General features: G+C 37.0%; 1 protein-coding gene across 5 annotated transcripts in view; it reads left to right on the top strand.

The window, feature by feature from the left end:
• med30 (mediator complex subunit 30) overlaps positions 1-17,520 on the top strand; it is a 47,875-nt gene that overhangs the window by 12,029 nt on the left and 18,326 nt on the right. For 4 of the 5 annotated variants that reach the window (XM_007577047.2, XM_007577050.2, XM_007577049.2 and 1 more), the window contains exon 4: positions 139-246. In XM_007577047.2, coding sequence (XP_007577109.1) covers positions 139-246 — 108 coding nt within the window. Of the gene's footprint in view, positions 1-138; positions 247-8,442; positions 8,548-17,520 lie in introns of those variants that run through there. The other variant, XM_016663519.1, reaches the window with a different exon arrangement.

Raw genomic sequence — 17,520 nt, 5'->3', positions numbered from 1 at the left:
AGTAAATGGAAGTACTAAAATTTGGCATCATAGGTGCCATGTAACGGTGCCGCCTTATCTGCGTCAGTCATTTGAGTGCAGTTGCTTTGCTTGCAGTAAGTAGTAAAGCCACACTTTTGTTTGCTCTCTCCTTTCCAGCAACTGATACCCTTTGTGGAGGACGACGGCTCCAAACATGAGGACCGATCTGGCGGGCAGAGCCACCTCACCAGCGAGGAGAGGAGAGAAATCCTGGAAGTCAACAAGGTATTATGTTCTCCATCTTGGTAGCACAGCCGTGTTTGTGTTGCAGGTTGGGTTTCCAGTGAGTGCTAACATGAGATAATGTGTGAACAGTAATTGCAGGGAAAAAAAATTTAAGTAAAGTTTCCACATTATCTTCTAGATTACAAATGGAAATTAAGCATGAAATTTCTTCCAGGCAGGTAGTGTGAAACATTAGCATTGATTTGATGTCTTAAAGGCTGACTTGCTGTTGTTTGGATAACGTGCAGCAGAATTAAGGGGCTACGCTTGGTTAACTTTATTATCTGCTGATAGAGTTTGTGTATTTAAATGAGGTTTGGAGGCTACAGGGAAATGCTATTAAGTTCTAATAGGGAATTTATTTCTTTTGAGAATTTCAGCTACTCTCAGGTTTCTGTGCATTTTGTTGCTGTGCAGGTGGTCGCACCTGGGCTTGTGGTTTGCATTCATAATCCAGAACAACATTAAACCTGATTAGGTTTTTTCCTCCTGCTGCAGAAGACGGAGCCCTACTCCTCTGTGGCGGTTAAAACTTAAAGCAAATCCCCTGTTGGGGTTTCTAATTGTCCTTTCCACACAAACTGCCTTTGTCCCTCACTCCTATACACTGCAGTGTAGGAAACTATTTATTTATGTGTTTGTCTAAGGGTTAAGGGGACTACTCTTGCAGGAGTCCACACCAAACATTCCTAATTAAGTCAACTTTTATAGACATTACAAAATGACATAATGGTCTTCCATAAGACACAAACAAAATTAAATTACAAATCAGCTGTTACAAACATTTCAAAAAGACATGGCAAAATACATTACCCACAAACTATTTCAGCAATATAAAAACTAAAATAAAAATAAATAAAACAAATGAATATAAATTCAGCCATTGCATTAACTAAATATTAATTCATTCTCTTTTACAGATTTTAACAGCCATTAATGTGATTTCAGATGGCAACATATTCCAAAAAGAAATTGGTCTGAAATGGTGGCAAGTGATGCTAGCTCAGATGCTAGCTGTTTGCACAAGTCTGAACTTTGAGTAGGCCACTCCAATATTAATGTTTCACTGTCACTGGAAAGTTTTATTTTTTTATTTTTGGAAGAAAATTGTCTAGTATTATTTAGAACCACATTTATTTTTCCTTCTAGGATCAATTTTTGAATTTCATTAATTGTCTCAGGAAGCTTTTGTTCAAACTGTTTTGCATCGTAAAAACGTTATAAAGTTACCAATTATGAAACAAACGATAAACATTACATGTTGTCAAATGCCTCTATCAAAATCATCAATACACATCAAATATGTTGATCAATGCTTCATTTACTACTAATCAAAAGCAACTCTATACAGGTGGGGTCTTTAGTTGTGATTCAAATGAACTCAGTGTTTCAGCTGTTTTGCAGTTTTCTGGACATTTAGTTCAGATTAGTGCAGCATAAAAACTGAGTGCTGGTTCTCCATGTTTGCTTCTAGGACCAGAAGATTTAACAGGTCTGGAACAGCAGATCATTAATGTGTTGTGGTGCTAAGCATCTCAGTGATTTATGAATTAACAACAGTATTTCATAGACTTCCTAGTTTTGGTGAGAACACCAGCGTTCTGGATCAGCTGCAGCTGGAGGATTGGTCTTTTAGTCAGACCTGTGAAGACGCTGTTGCAGTAATCAATGCGGCTAAAGATAAATGCATGGATGAGTTTCTCTAGATCTTGCTGAGGCATCAGTCCTCTAATCCTGGAGATTTTCTTCAGGTGATAGAAGGCCGACTTTGTGACTGTCTTTATGTGGCTCTGAAGGTTCAGGTCAGAGTCCATCACTACTCCCAGGTTTCGGGCTGATTGCTGGTTTTAGTTGTAATAACTGAAGCTGAAGCTTTAGGTCCAAAGATAATAACTTCAGTTTCGTTTCTGTTCAGCTGGAGAAAGTTTTGGCACATCCACACATTTATTTCTATATGAATAAATATATAGAGACAAATGTTTTATCTTTATGAAACAGATAAATGTTTTAATCATCCATTCGGTGCTTGGATGGGTTCAGAGTCACCTGGTGACATCGTGATGAAGAGCTGTGTATCATCTGCGTAGTTATGGTTACTAATATTATTTCTTGTTATAACCTGATTTCAAAAGGAACCAACACATTTTACTTTATTTCTGGCTGAAATATTTCTAACGTGGAGGATAAATTATTTTTCACAGAAATGTATACCTCCAAATCTGTCACTCGTTTTGATCCCGATGTCTTTTCAGAGCCGAGGAAGGAAATCATAGCTAGCTGCGTTTTAAATATTAATAAGACAGCAGCAATAACTGGATTTTTCTCCTCCATTTCTTTTGACTATGGTGTTCATTTTTGAGCAGTTTTCATGTGTCTGACATCAAACAGACGTAAAAGCTTTTTCAGCTTTATTTACTGTCAGGAATGCTTTTTCTCGACTCTAATAGAGAAGCGGCGTTGTAAGACTGCGAAGCGCTGTGCTGGGAGCTTTTCTTCAAACTGACATCGCGTGTCAGTCAGCGCTGAAATGTCATGGGAGTCGAACGATGCAGACAAACAAGGTGAACCTTAGCGCAGAAAAAGATGTTATAATGACTGACATGGGCTCCTGCAAGTTAATGAAAGAGAAGAAGAGAGGTCTTGTAGACGGAGAAAACGTTATTAAATTCTTTTGAGTTTAACTGAATGCATGGACTTATTGATTAGTGCGGTAACCTTTGAGCTGCCCCTAAATATTAGTCTGGTTCTGTAGGCGTTTTAATTAATGACTGAGGCATTGTGGGAATGGATTTTATTTCTTAACATTGGCTGTCTTGAACCTGTATAATTAACTTTTTCTGCATTAATTTACATTAATTTATTATGGAGAGACAATTTAGATTCATCCTAGTAATAGTCAGTCATCTGTGGGCTTTAATTTTAGTAAAAATAATCTTGAGACATGTTCCTCCTTGTGGGATTCTTGCTCAACAGTTCTTAAGGTTTCCTGAAGGTCTTCTTGAAAATTGTCTGCCTCTTTACTTTTTTATGCTGCATTATGTGAATTTTTAAAGGAATAATTATTGCTTAGCCACTTCACATCAATCTGTGACTGATTCTGGCATAAAAAGGCTTTTAAACTCAAGGTTGTTTTGAAATAACTGACAACTTGGCAAAGAACCAATTTTAAATTGGACATTTAGTCTCCTGGTTACTAGCAGCCTGTGACAAAGACCCAATTGTTCTCATTTCTTTAGTTGTGTCTATTAAAAATAACAAAGACAACATGGTTTGACAGAGGGAAAACGGTATTTTGGTTCTTGGCTGTAGACCTTGCGTCAGGTGCCGTTTCTTAGACATGTCTTATAAACTGTTTGTTTTCTGTATGTAGATTTTTAGGACACATACTGCTTCTTTTGTTCTGTAGCAGTTTTTCTCTTTTTTTTGGACCGCATTGCGTACCGTCGTCAGTATTTAAAAAAAAATTTAAAACCCTTGGCTTCTTTAAATGAATCAGTGATGAAATTATTTTTGGGAATAAAATATAAAGAGATTTCTAAAATACATAAAAATAATTTTTACACTAAGACTAAAGGAGACTTAAAACCTGTCTTCTATTTGAGTTAATAAAAATCAGAAGTTTGTAGTAACTAGCTACATGACGAGGTCCAGAGTTATGATGTAAAAGTTGTATAAACTGAGACCTGACCATTCAGACTGTATATGCGTTAAATAATCTGATTTGTATCCGATTTTATCACCACATATAGAAGCTGCACAGATGCGATTGTTTTGGAGGGTGAAAAGATCGAAATAGGTAGTTCCCACAAGTCTGAACCGGAAATGATCCACGCCATTTTAGTAGGCAAGCTCAACACGTAGCGGACCCATGGCTTTGAGACGAACAAAAAGAAAATATGTGGACACTCTTGACCAATGTGTGAGAGAAAGATGCATGAACGAAAATGGCTGCTGCCAGGATCGACCTGAAAAAGGAAATATGTTGAGCAATGTGGATAAGCTGCCTCTGATCTCAAACTACGGCATAGTTAATAACCACCTAGTGAACAGGAAGAGCATTTACACCATGTAGGAGCTTCACAGTCTGAAATCCATGGATGCTTCCAATCAATGTTTACACGGATTTGTAAAGTATGCACAAACCCTTCATGTGAATAATAAGGTACTGGAGACTTTCAGAGTAAGTACAAGTAGTAACTTGTAGCTTTTATGTTGTAAAATGCCTAATCCCTTTATACTTTACTCCCAAAGAGAATTTCTTCACTGAATCATTTAAGAATGTCAAGCATTTTCAATCTATTTACCAATGTGGTAACACTTTATTTGAAGGGGGTTGAAAAAGACTGACATGACACCGTCATAAACATGTCATAACACCGGTCATGAACATGAATAAGCCTTCATGAATATTTGACTGTTGTCATAAAGCGTCATTCGGTAAATTATGACACTTTTAATACAAAGTTGACATTATTCAAAATGTCTTTGTTATGACAACTTGACATTAATCAAGAAATCATTATTGTTTAAACTTTACCTTTGATAACTTAAAGTTACCTAATGTTTAAAGTGAAATCAGTAATTATTTTATAACAAATTTATATCAGCAAATATGTGGACACTCTTGACCAAAGGTGAGTAGGGTACTCAAATTGTGCTTTAGTAATAGTTGTAATGTATTTATGCTGTTTATAAATTAGACAGGAACGAAGGGTGCTTAGTTCCAAGAGTGTGGGTTTTTTATCGTTGTCATAGCAACTCCATAGCAACCACGCCTGTTGGTTACAAAGTTCAGAGTGACCTCACATGAGAGCTCCGCATTGGGCGATTCGAATATGGGCGGGAAAATCTGATTCCGGCCATTTAAAAGTTTTATGTACTGAAAAAAATTACATTTGTAAATTTGTTTGGAAGTAAAATATAAAGGGATTAGGAGTGGTTTAAAACTTCTGGGCTGTGTTGTTCATATGTTGCCCTTTTGTAGTAAAATAGTTGATTAAAACATGGTTTTTAGATGCCACATAGAGAAGGAGACTGTTATTTTAGCTCCACCATCTCTACATGCAGTATGTTGGATCTTAACTGGTCAATACGGTGTTGTTTTTATTAAGTCACCCTTAGTCAGACATAAATGTGCCAAGCCGTGACTAAACCTGAACACGTCGATCTTTAGTCAAACCTCAGCTCGTCAGCCAGAGGCAGATGCTGTGGATTTTATTTTTTAGTATAACTTCAATATAGAAGAAAGGAAAAAAAAAACAACACATCAGGCAATCTTAAAACATGCATTAAGCTGAGAGATGCACCTCACATCATAAACTTTAATATGCAGCGCGATCTCTAAACGCACGCTTCTGGTAAACGACGTGCCTGTGGTGTTCCTCTGCGCTGTGTGGAGTTGCTTTGCAGCAGGCCGGGGTCGTTTACATGTGATTTGATAAGGACGGCAGCGCTCAAGGGCGACACTTTAAATCAAAGGCTGCAGACTCAACAACACATTTGCCATGTCGCTTTCAAAGGCCATGGGAATTAAATGAGATTTTTACACGTTGTAAAGCAGAGGTGGACAACGTCTTATGTTAGAGTCACTTATCCTTGTTTATTGATAAATTCAGAAAGATTTCTGCTTTATTTGAGATTCTGCGTTTAAATTTTGAGCTGTTTTCCATTTCATTGGAACAGTGTTTGTAGTTTGCTCTTGTTGGTGAAGTCCCACTCCAGTTGCAATTAATTAAATTTAATCTGTTTTTGCCTTTTTAAAGTGGCTGGCTTTTCATGCTTCAAAGAGATATTTTATGAATATTTAAACTCTTCCAACATATTCACTCCCTGCAGTTTTATAGTTTCCTCTGACTGAAAATTTCATTCAACTAATATCGAATTATGAAGATCTTCTGACAATAAAACAGAGATTAGTTCTTCTAATAATCTTCTAGCTTTCCATCCCTGAGTGGCGACTTATTCTGTAATTTTAGACACAATATTAGAAGCGGCTGTTTTTACTCATTTTCAGAAGTTTTCTGGTCTCCCTTATCAGGACAAAAACTCTCGTGTGGGTTATAAAACACAGCAGCTCCACGTATCAAAGCCTTAAAAACTAAAATTACAAACTGGAAAGCCAAAGAGAAGAAGTTATTCAGGAAAAAAAAGCTTATTGGATCCTCTACATTATTGCTTGCAGCCTTTAGCTATCTCTAAAAATGTTGTAGTTTTGGTTCCACTGGTTTTCAAGATAGAACAAGCTATTTAATGTAACATTTATTCAATAAGGCAGACCTGCAAGCTTGTGCAGCCGTTGAGAAGTAAAAAGTGCTTCATTGAGTGTAGAAATGAATAAAACGTTCTGTATAAAACCTCTTTTGTGAAGCAGTTCATAGTGTTTTGCAGTTTCAAAGTAATAACTTACATTGATGGTGGATTTTACTCAACAGAGTTTCTCTGGGAAAGAAAGAGCCTCAATACTAACTGAATAAAAAACATTTTGTTTATTATATATCATAAACAGGCTTGTTTTGTTTTGTTTTTTGTAGACAATTTTGTTTCCAGGGTTGGTACAGTTGCTTTAGGTCCTTTTAAAATTTAAATTAGTTGTTTTCAATGTTTGGAAAGTCCTTGAAAATGCTTGATATTCAAACTGCACAGTTTTGTAATAAAGTTCAATCAAACATTTGATGGAAAGCAGTTGAAACCAGATATTTTCATACACTGTAATAAAAAGGCAAAAGCTGTTTTTTTTCCTCTTTCTGAAGTTAAGTGCGCAGTGCGGCTGATTTCACCATGCAGGGCCGGTCCAGTGTCTTTTGGGGCCTTGGGCAGAATTTGACCTGGGGGCCCCTCTTCCTGTACACCACCACCACTAACGGTGTTTCAATGTAGATTTAGTGATCATTGTAATTTGCTGAGATGTACATGTGATTAAACCGAGCTCAAACAAAAATATTAAACTCTTAGCATCAGATTTTAGCTTTAACACAACAATCTAACTACAAAGCTTGTTGTAATGTTTATTATTGCCATGGTTACCTAGAAGTTGGCAAGCCGCTGTTTATCTGTGGTCGAAACATGGTTTCTTCTTTAAGCTACATCAGCAGTGTGTAACATGTTTCTTATAATTTATGTAGGTTTGAGTTGAAATAAATTGTTTGTAATGCACAACAGTGACCGGAGGCTCCATCTTGAAAATGGTTAAAAAAGTAAGATTGTTAAACTTTGTATGTTGTAATACTGTGAAAGAAAAAAGAACACAGTATAATATTTTGGTGCTTATGAAACTTTCATGCTTAAGGATATACGTTTTATTATACGTTTTATTATAGTTTTCACTGTTTTGTGGTTCTATAGTGGAATAAAGAAACCCGACACAGTATGAAGCGTGGATTTTTAATTATGCTTGTTTTTTGCAATTTCAGAAAATAAACTTGCCAGTTCCTTTAAATTTTTAATTTAAATGTTAAGAAATTTAAAAACTGAAACCATAAAATCTGATTTAACATTGACATTCTTGATAAGCGTTTATCATGCCAATAATTTGTTAGTTTTAATAAAAAAAATTTTGTTTTGTTTTTTAAGGGTCTATAGTTGTGTGTTGAAGTCTTGTCAACAATGCCTTCCAGTAACGTATAATTACCACGTCATATTTTTACATTTCCTGTCAAAGTGATATTTTTTAATACAAAAACATGGTTGCTGTGTCGCCCACCAGCCTTTGCAAGTTTTCTTGGGCAAAACTTGTATCATACATTTATTATATTGTTTTTCTTTGATCAACATACATGTATTTTTGTGTTTTGACAAGAAGTTAATATTATGTTTTTTTTTGCTTTCCCGTGTAATGTTGCACTGTAAAAAGCATCGTGTTTTGCACCGTCTCATTTGCATAGACCTTCATCCTGCTCTCCGTGTTGCTGCACCACAGCTGGACAAGGTCAATTTGAAGGGTTGGAAATTAATTAACTGGTGAATTTCTGCTTGTGTTGTAACAACTCTGCAGAATAAAATAATCTGTAATGTGTTCAGAAAGTCTTGATCAGATTGTGTGAACTTTATGAATGTGTAGGAAGGAGAGACGGGAATTAAAAAGTAATAAGGAATTGAATGAGAACTTGATAATAAGAGAAAATGCTGCTGTTGCCTCTGGAGCAGGACACAAACTACCTCACTTTGATTTGTTGGCGTTTGTCATCGGCTTATTTTCAGCTCTGGATTAGGTTTAATCTCTCTCTGGGAAGCGTCTACATCAAGATGACTTTAAATCACTGTGTGCAAATATCAGCTTTGGGTCAGTGAAACCCAGATCCTGCATAAATGCAGGTGAGGTAAACAGCCTGCAGCCACACACACTGCCTGCTAGTATCATCAAAGTTTAACAGTTATAAATTGTAAAACAAGGTAGACTTACTTAAACTTACCGTGCATTATTTAGTAGGACTTTAAGGTATTTCTAATCTTTATTGAAAACATCTTTAAGTGCGTTAAAGGTAAGAAAACTGAGACTTTCTCTTAAGATTTTCTACCTGCGCCTGCTTTTTAAATGTGCATGAGATGAAACTGTTGGTCTGTTTGTACTTGTGCGCCAAGCCGTCTGTTTGCTGCAGTGATAATGGTCCAAGGTCAGAAATGTCAGCAGCAGAGGTAAGAAGTGGTTATTTTGAGAGCTCAGCACAGCTCCCCAGGCTGCTTTTAAATGTTAACACTACAGTAACATCACAGCGAGCGAACCCTGCAAACTCCACCGCACGCAGCCCCGTGCAAAAGAAACAGCAGCGTTCCTCACAAAGCCGTCCACAGCCACAGAGAGCGCACCGGGACGCTGCTTAAGTAAATAAACAAGCCAATGCAGGCTTTAATAATGTCAGTGCTTCAGCAAGTACTGACGCACATCCCTCTGTTCTGTCAGCGAACATAAAGCAGATGTTGCTTTGACCACCGTTGGCATTTGAGGTTGTTTTGTAGTTTAAGTGATAACCTTGGTTCCGATGTGAACCTGCCCTATGCAAAGCATTAGTATGCAGATTGATTCTTGTCAAGTGATAAAGCATTGAAAGATGAATAAAAAGAACTAAAGCACCTCCCATTCTTTACCTCTGAACCCTTAAAGTGCTTTTGAAGGGTGTTTAGCGCATTAAGTGGATAATATACCTTTTATTCTCTCAAAGTAACGTAGAACACAGAAAATCAACAATGTTTTAAGCCTCTCCTGATTCAGCCCTTTCTTTCTATTTAGTCTTTATTCAGTTTTGTTTTAAAGTGGATCTGTTGTGTAAAATGTACTTTAAAAAAATAAAAAATTCCATTTGGGTCTCAAATGATTCCAAAAACAGCTCAGCGTTGTTTTGACAAGAAGTTAATGTTTGTTGAGCCATTTAAAAAACTTCCGGAATGTAATGTCACAAATTGGCAGGCGCTGCCCCGTTGCCTAGCAACCACACCCGAGCCCAGCTCCGTAACCTAGCAACCAGAGCAGAACTCAAGCATGTTTGGTCAGCCGGTTTTACTGCTGTATGTGCAGTGCAATGGCTGCTGGAAAAGACACGTGTTTTGTTGTTGACTTATCATTCAGAAACCACTTGTTGCATTCTTGTTGGTTGTGCACGAGGCTTTACTGATGCTTTTCAAAGATGTATGGCTGTGTAATTCCGCATCTGTTTGCAGCCATTTTTATGTGCGAGTGTAAACGTTGAGCTGTGGGCGTTCATTCTGAAAGGAGCTCAAAATAAGCAGAAATGAGCAGGTTAAAATCAGATTTTTCTCGAATAAGTTTGTGCAAAAAATGTAACCGACATGTTTTGCATAGCCCATAGCCACATCAAGGTCGCATAACACGTCACCTTTAAATTAATCCAGTTTTATTTTAAAACTTTATCCAGCAACACACAGTTGAAGGTGATTCCGTTTAATACACCTGATTATGTGCAGCTAAGTGGATGTTGCTTCGCAAGGTCAGTTTTTGCAAGTAATTTAAAATGTGTGATGGAGAATCAGAAGATGATGATTAAATATACATCAAAGAAAAGGCAAAAACCTTTTGGGCTGTATCACAAAACAGAAAATCTGAGAACAATGGTATAGAGATGCATCAAAAAACCAGATCTGTGACCAGAATAAGATGATTTTCAGCTGGTCAGTCAAATACTCACAAACTTTGATTGCCATCAATGAATGATTCAATGATTTAATGTCAGTTTTTGAGATTTAACATTTCCAGAAGATGTACAGTCTAGGTGAAATGAAACTACAGTCGTTTAAATTTTAGGATTTTATACATATAGATGCCATTGCCTCAATAATCCATGGTTTATTCAGAAGAATAATACTAAGGTATTAGATAGCTGCAGCTAGTTTAAACTGAAATAAGTCTTCCTCTTTCTTGAATTGCTGCCTTCCTCCAAATATTATCCTTTTATTAATTTGAATATTTGTTTTTGGTAGTGTTTAGAGTCGTGCATATTTAAAAACCAAAGCTTCGTCAACAGCCCAAAATGGAGGAAATATCAGCAGCTAAAACGGGGAATAAAACCTGTGTAGCAGCTTTTTGAAACTTTAATGAATCTCTGCATCTCTTATGAAAGGGAATAAATTATAAGGCCAATCTATTTCCTCTGTTGGTGAGAGTGTTTCTAGCTAAACAATGTGGTTTATTAAGAACAACAGCTTGCGCGCCACTCGGCTGTACAAACACGTGTCCAGAAATATGAGCCAGACAGGGAGACGAGCAGCATGCTCTGGTAAAAATCATTATGTTGCCGTTTCTTCGTGTAACAAACACTTGTTTACTGGAGCAATGAGGTAAATGTACCAAATATAACTCCTATAACAAAATCTATATGCTGCAGTGGCAGCTGAGGAAGGGAGTCATTTATTTGACTTGAATGTTTCATTTGTCACGCATCCTGCCTTTTACTGTGCAGTTGAGCTTTAAAGCACCATGCAGGTAGAGACGATGCACAGAAGAATTACTTGCTTCCTACTACCTAATGTCTTTAAGTGTGTTTAATACATAAAACATAATTTATTACTTTATTGTTGCCTTCACAATCTTGCTGGACGATAAATTGTCCCAAAAGTTATTGAGATTAACAATAACATTGTTGTCTGGAGACCATTTTTAAGTAATATATTAGTAATGGCAAAGTAATGCAAGAACACATTCTCATAGACCAATAAATTTTAAATTCTAATGAACATTTAACAATGGAACTGGAAGACATTTTAAATATCCAAAATAAATAAACAAAACAACAAATTATACATAAAATTAATTATGAATTCTCTGTAAACAGAATCGTCCTTCAAGGAAAGGGCGAGTTGAGCCCAAAGCACCAAACTGATAACTTTTATCATCCAGTTCAAATGGAAAGGACTGAGCTTGTTTAATTTATCTGTTGCCCTGTTAGAAATGCATTTTAGAAAACCACTGACTTGTTCAGTAGTTTTTTGTGCTGTGTATGAGGATATTGGAGAGGAAAGGTCTTCTGTTTGTTGTTGTTGCTGCAGTGAAACTGAGGAAGATGATGAAGAGTTTGCAGAATCTGTCTGCACATGTTGCCGAAGGCCCTGTAGAGGCAATGAAATAATCTGCAATGTTCCCTTCTGCTGCTGTCTTGGTCCAACAGATCCTTCTACATTCCTCATATTTCTTGTTAGAGCTTCAAACTATTTTTTATTTTTATTTTTTTTTATCATGTTTCCAGTTAGAATGAAATAAAGTCAAATTCTTCTAAACTCTCTAATTGTTCACGCTTTGCTTCCACAAAATCTCCCCCTGAACTCATTTGGGAAATTATTCTAGGCTTTAGTTAAGCTTGGTAAGGCTCCAGCAGCCGATCCTGCATGTAAACAACCAGTTGCTATGGTAACTCATTATTACAGCGTGTTGAGATACGGAATCAATCAGGCAGCACTGCATCTATCCGGAGTGAGAAAATACATTTAAAAATGTTTTTCACTGGGAAAGAAAAGCTGAAGAAATTATCAAAGAAAACAACTTGTGCACTTCTGGATTATATATTTAATCTACTTTCTGGCTAAAACTTAATTTGATTATTATATTCTTTGTGCAACACATCAGTTACAGACTTAATATGTTCTGAGTTTGTGTGCATTGTCCCTATCAAATAAACTAATAAATGGAAATGAGAGTAATTCTTGTACCATTGAAAATCTTGACTATTTCCCCTTGAATGATGCAACATTATGGGCCTGCAGGATGTTATTGGAGGGTACGCACAAAACTATCACCTGACCCACAAAGGCACAACCACATCTCTAATGTGCATCATGTGTGTGTCACACAGAACCAGCACAAACCTAAACCACACAAATACAGGCCACATGCGCGTAATGACCCACAGACAGCAGACCAATTCTGGTGTTTTTACAAATTATGCTTACGAGGAGCGCGGCAGATGTCACGGTCAACCCGTCAACTCTTCAGTTCGCGAAACATTAAAAAAACTCATAAACCGGTGATCCTGCCAGAGCCACGTAGATGTTAAAAAGCTCAGGTGGGATCCACACGACTGCTCCTAGAACTGCGGGAGGGATCAAACTCTGCTCATTCGTTTTTAGCCTACGGAAAAAGCGCCAAACCACCAATTAAACAACAGTAACCTGACCAATAGCATTTAGGCTTAGGACGTGCACAACCCCAGACTCGCGCTGTGTGCCAAGTACAAGATTTGACACAAAATATATTTTTTTCGCCACAATGTTAATAGTAAAGAGACAATAAAAAAATCTGAATTTTTTTTTTTTTTTTTAACTTTAAGGAAAATCTCAAGCACCTACGAACCTACGCGTACAAACCTAGCTGCAGATGCTGCTGTTTGGGAGGAAAATGCTTTTGTGAGTGGTGGAATATGTTGGTTGGTCCCATAGAAAACTGGCCTAAACTTATCTGATGTCAAACAGCTCTTGGTTGAGGCAGTTTGGGGTTTTCCTTGGTACTATCCTTTCTTATGACCCGAGATGGTTCCCACATATAGACTCTGTAGAGAAACTATCATGTTCAGTTTTGCTGTAAATGCAAACACCCGAAGGCAAAGCAGCTAAAAGTCCAGGAACAATTTGAAGAATTGTATTGACTGATTATAAAGAGATAAGTGATAAAAATAAAAATATTAGTTTATTGCAACTAGAATGTCATTAATAATCACAGTATTTCCTAATATTCATAATATGAATTCACACTTTTTCCGTTTGCTCATTTTACCTATTCTATTTGACCTTTATTTTGAAAATCCACTCAATAGTAGTGCCGCCTCTAGTTTATTTTTTATTTTTTCCACTTATTGACATGTTATAAAATTACAATAACATGAAGGGAAACTGAAAAATATAGTATATTTTTCCAGTGTCGTTCCCTGAGCTATATCCATCCAATCAGGTCTGTTTATCTTATCTGTTCTTCAAAATGGGAAAGACAATAAAACATAATATTTAAACGATGTTGTTTAAGCCTACAATAAAATAAAGCTACTGAAAAATTGCCCATATGTGCAGATTAATAACAAAAAGGTTAAAGGTTCATATTATAGCCATTTATTTCAGGTTGATCTTTTTCTGAGGTTCCAATAACTGAATGTTAAAATAAAGCAGCAAACAGAAATAAAGCAATAAAAGCAGCAATCAGAATCTGCTTTCAAACAGCATAATGTTCAATGCCATTTAAAATAAAAGTATAATATTTTAGTGTAATTAAACTGGACAGCTGCAGCTTTGTTTTGTCCCGTTGTGGTTTTGTTTGAAGTGCGCGAGCCAAACTCAGTATCTGCTAATTGAACACTTTGCTTTAGTGGGACCGCTTTGTTTATGCGACGCGCTGAAAGACGATTATACAGGCATTTGACCAAGAATGAATATGTTATTGCAATATTAACAATTCAAACGTCTACAGATGGAAAAGCTGAGCGATAAGTGCTGAAGGCAGACAAACGTTTACATCTCTGGTAAACAGCATCCCACATGGAGAGCTAACAGGGCGTCGCTCTAAACAATGAAGTCAGTGTGAGGTAAGAAGGTTGGGCTGCAACAAACAATTTCCTTCACGGTGAATGAATCCCAGGTTTAATTTGAGTTCATCAGCTATCCCAGCACATGTTCTGGAGCTTTCTAGGCTTTTTCTTGTGCAAAATGCTCATGAAATTATGTACATTTTTAATTCTGTGTATCCTGATATTTCTCAGATTGTTTAGAATCAATTAAAACGGATTACACTCAATTTGGCTTAGAGTTTATTTTTAATGGGCAAAATAACAGCTAATTTTATATGCATTAAGACATTCAGACAAATTCTAACATCAGATTCATAACTAAGTGATGGGATGTTACATCAAGATCTAAACTTGATTTAAACGTCAAATCTGGTGTGTTTGTGTTCACTGCAGTTATCTACACTTTTGTTATTGATGCTAAAGCAAAAGCACAGAATAAACTTCAGTAATTTTAATAGATTTTAAGTTATAATTCAGCAAATTATTATAGATTTAGCTTTTTTGGGTCTTTATAGTCGTGGTCGGCTGCTGCTCACTTCTAAGAAATAACTTCCTCTAAAGACATTTAATCCTTCACAAAATAATCAAGCTTAATATGTAATTATGATATGATATGTGTAAGTTTGACTGCTTGTATTTACAATTTGGATTTTAGAACAATGAAACTTGAGTTTTTACATTCAGTTGTACAGTTTTCTAAAACGCACAGCATTAAGCTGTTAAAATGCAGTTTTTGTTTAAATCTAACAGTAAATTTAATTGATCTGTTTTGTATTCATCAAATCTAAGGTCCAAGTGAAATTATGTTTTTGTTTTCCATCCATTCTCTTTCACTTTTGTCCCTTAGTGGGCTCAGGAGTTGCTGGTGCCGAGCTGCAGCGAACATAATGAGGTGGGGTCAGATATAAATGACGCACAATTATATATATAATTGATAATTTTAGCAAAATGATCAATTATATTCAGTGATATCTTGATCTCAGCTTCAGATTTAAAACTGTGTGCTAATAAGGTGATGGGTGACTCTCCTTTAGCTTTCACAGGATGTAGGCCAGGGCTAAAACTATTGATTGGATTAATCACGATGAATTGATTATTGAAATAATTGTCTAATTTAGTGATCAGTTAACTGGAGTATACAGACTCAAAAAGTTCAGTTGCTGACTGCAGTTGCGTCCTTTACAAATAATCAGCATACGCTAAAGAAATGCAATAAAATGTTTATTTAAAAAACGGATTTTTGGATAATTTATTTGCATCTTGTATTAAATTTCTAATATTGTGTAAAAAGGTTTCAGTGGTTAAAGGAAAAAATCTGCTGAATGTGAGTTTTTTTTATCTGAATTAGCAGAATAATTCTTAGATGCAGTCTTTTTATTTTTTCAGCAGATAGCAACAAGTGGGGGAGGGAAAGCGGTGCAGTTTCCTATCCAAGACGGTGGTGTCATGTTAAACTGACTAAACCACTGCAACACTTATCTAATCAGGACGGCCAGTTTTTGTTTTTGAAACCTTGTAACTTTTATTTTCTCATCTGAAAAAAAGCTAAGCTAATTAGAAGCAGGTTTCTCCGACATCGGCTTTTAGATATTCACTGTATGCTTGGCATGTTTACCGCATTTTCAGCTGTGATTGTTCCCGGGCCGGCCAGCTGCACGACAGCAGGGACGACAGCGAGCTTTAGGGAGTATCAGCGGTTAGTCTGATCAGCAGAGTAGAGCTGCGGCGGGACATGGGAAGCAGATGTTTGCGGCCTGGCTGCATCTGCTGCAGTCGCTTCAGCCTGATAGGATGGCTCCGTTTCAGGCTGAGGAGATAAAATGTAAAACAAAATAAGGCAGAGGGAGAGAAGGAAGGGTAGGAAGAGGAGTAAATGCCCGAGAAATCTTACCAGATGGAGCAGAGAATAAAATATTTGCGACTGAGGGGGGGGAAAGGGAAGCGTGAAAGGAAAGCATCCTGTTTGCACAAAGGAGAGAAATGGACTGTTCATGTGGGAAAAGCGTTTGAAGATGGATGAATGACCAAACAGATAGCAATGTTGTCAGTGGGGGTTGATATGTGAAGTGAAGGGTAAAGGACAAAGAAAACACTGAGAGGGAAAGAAGTCAAAAGAAAACATCCATGTGTTGCATCTGAGATGAAGAAAACCACATAAAGCAGCAGCAGCAGAGGATCAGCCTGTTTGATGTGAAGGGAAATGATTGATGAGGGTATAACTGATGAATCTGAAGACGACTGTAGATTTTCAGCGTTTGCTCGGCGTCTTTCAGATAGCGTCTCCTAAAGGAAAAACTGCAAACTGATGAAATTCAGCCGGAGCAAGCAGGGGGAGTTGGATGCGTTCTGCAGCAGATTGCTGACAGAGTGAGGAGATTGACGCACAAGTGAAAAGATAAGTCCAAGTACGCTGCCAACTCTCCAGCTGATATGTCAGGCTGGTTCAGCTTCAAATATCGCCTCAGAAATACTGACAGTAGATATTATTTGTTTGGGAAAAAATGGACTTCTGTCAAAATTTAGATCCACTTGCTGCTGCGCATAATGAACAGATGTATCGTCAGAGGAAGGGGTGAAATGCAGAGTAACAGGTTGTCAAGAAAATACCAATCTGAGTCTGACGATGGGGCTTTGTATGCTTTGTTCTGATTGAAATAAACGGAGAAAAGACGACGTTCTTCTTACCTTTTTACACCATGATGAGAGCCGTCAAGAATCAAGCATAGTGCATCAAACCATCACTTAAAAATAATTAAAACTAAGGGATCCTGTGGGATTTATGAATTGCTAAAATCTGTGAATACTTGGGACCCATTCCAAAGAATAAAGAAGCTAGCATTTATTGTATCGTTTCATTTATCATGGTAATCTTTTTTTTTTATAAGAATTTCGGTTTAATAATACCAGCCTACATGTCTAATCGGCATTCGCATCAGCCGACTGAGTCTGCTTTCATCATACTTTAATTAGTTTGGCTAAAAAGCCTGGTTGATTTGTGGAGGTGGTATGCCTAACAGCCCATGTCTACACCACAAACAGGAAGTGGACTATAGTGCAAGGCATTCTGGGTAAACACAACCAAAACATATATGCTAGTCTAGCACTAGCGGGAGAAAAATCGCTAAAATCTGAAGCTACTCCACTCTTGTTGACATTTTGTGAAGAAGGAAGTTGCACTCGTGTTCTTCTGACGTTTGTGTCGTTACCTGCAGTAGTTCTTGCTGCAGTGCCACCACAGGTGAGGTGGCAGAACAGGTTTTGCAATTAGTTTGGATTGTTTGAC

This window comes from Poecilia formosa, unplaced genomic scaffold (genome assembly GCF_000485575.1).
Source record: "Poecilia formosa unplaced genomic scaffold, Poecilia_formosa-5.1.2 Scaffold426, whole genome shotgun sequence".
Taxonomy (NCBI): Eukaryota; Metazoa; Chordata; class Actinopteri; order Cyprinodontiformes; family Poeciliidae; genus Poecilia; species Poecilia formosa.
Note: the sequence above shows the minus strand (reverse complement) of the source record. Positions and strands in the feature narration are given on the sequence as shown.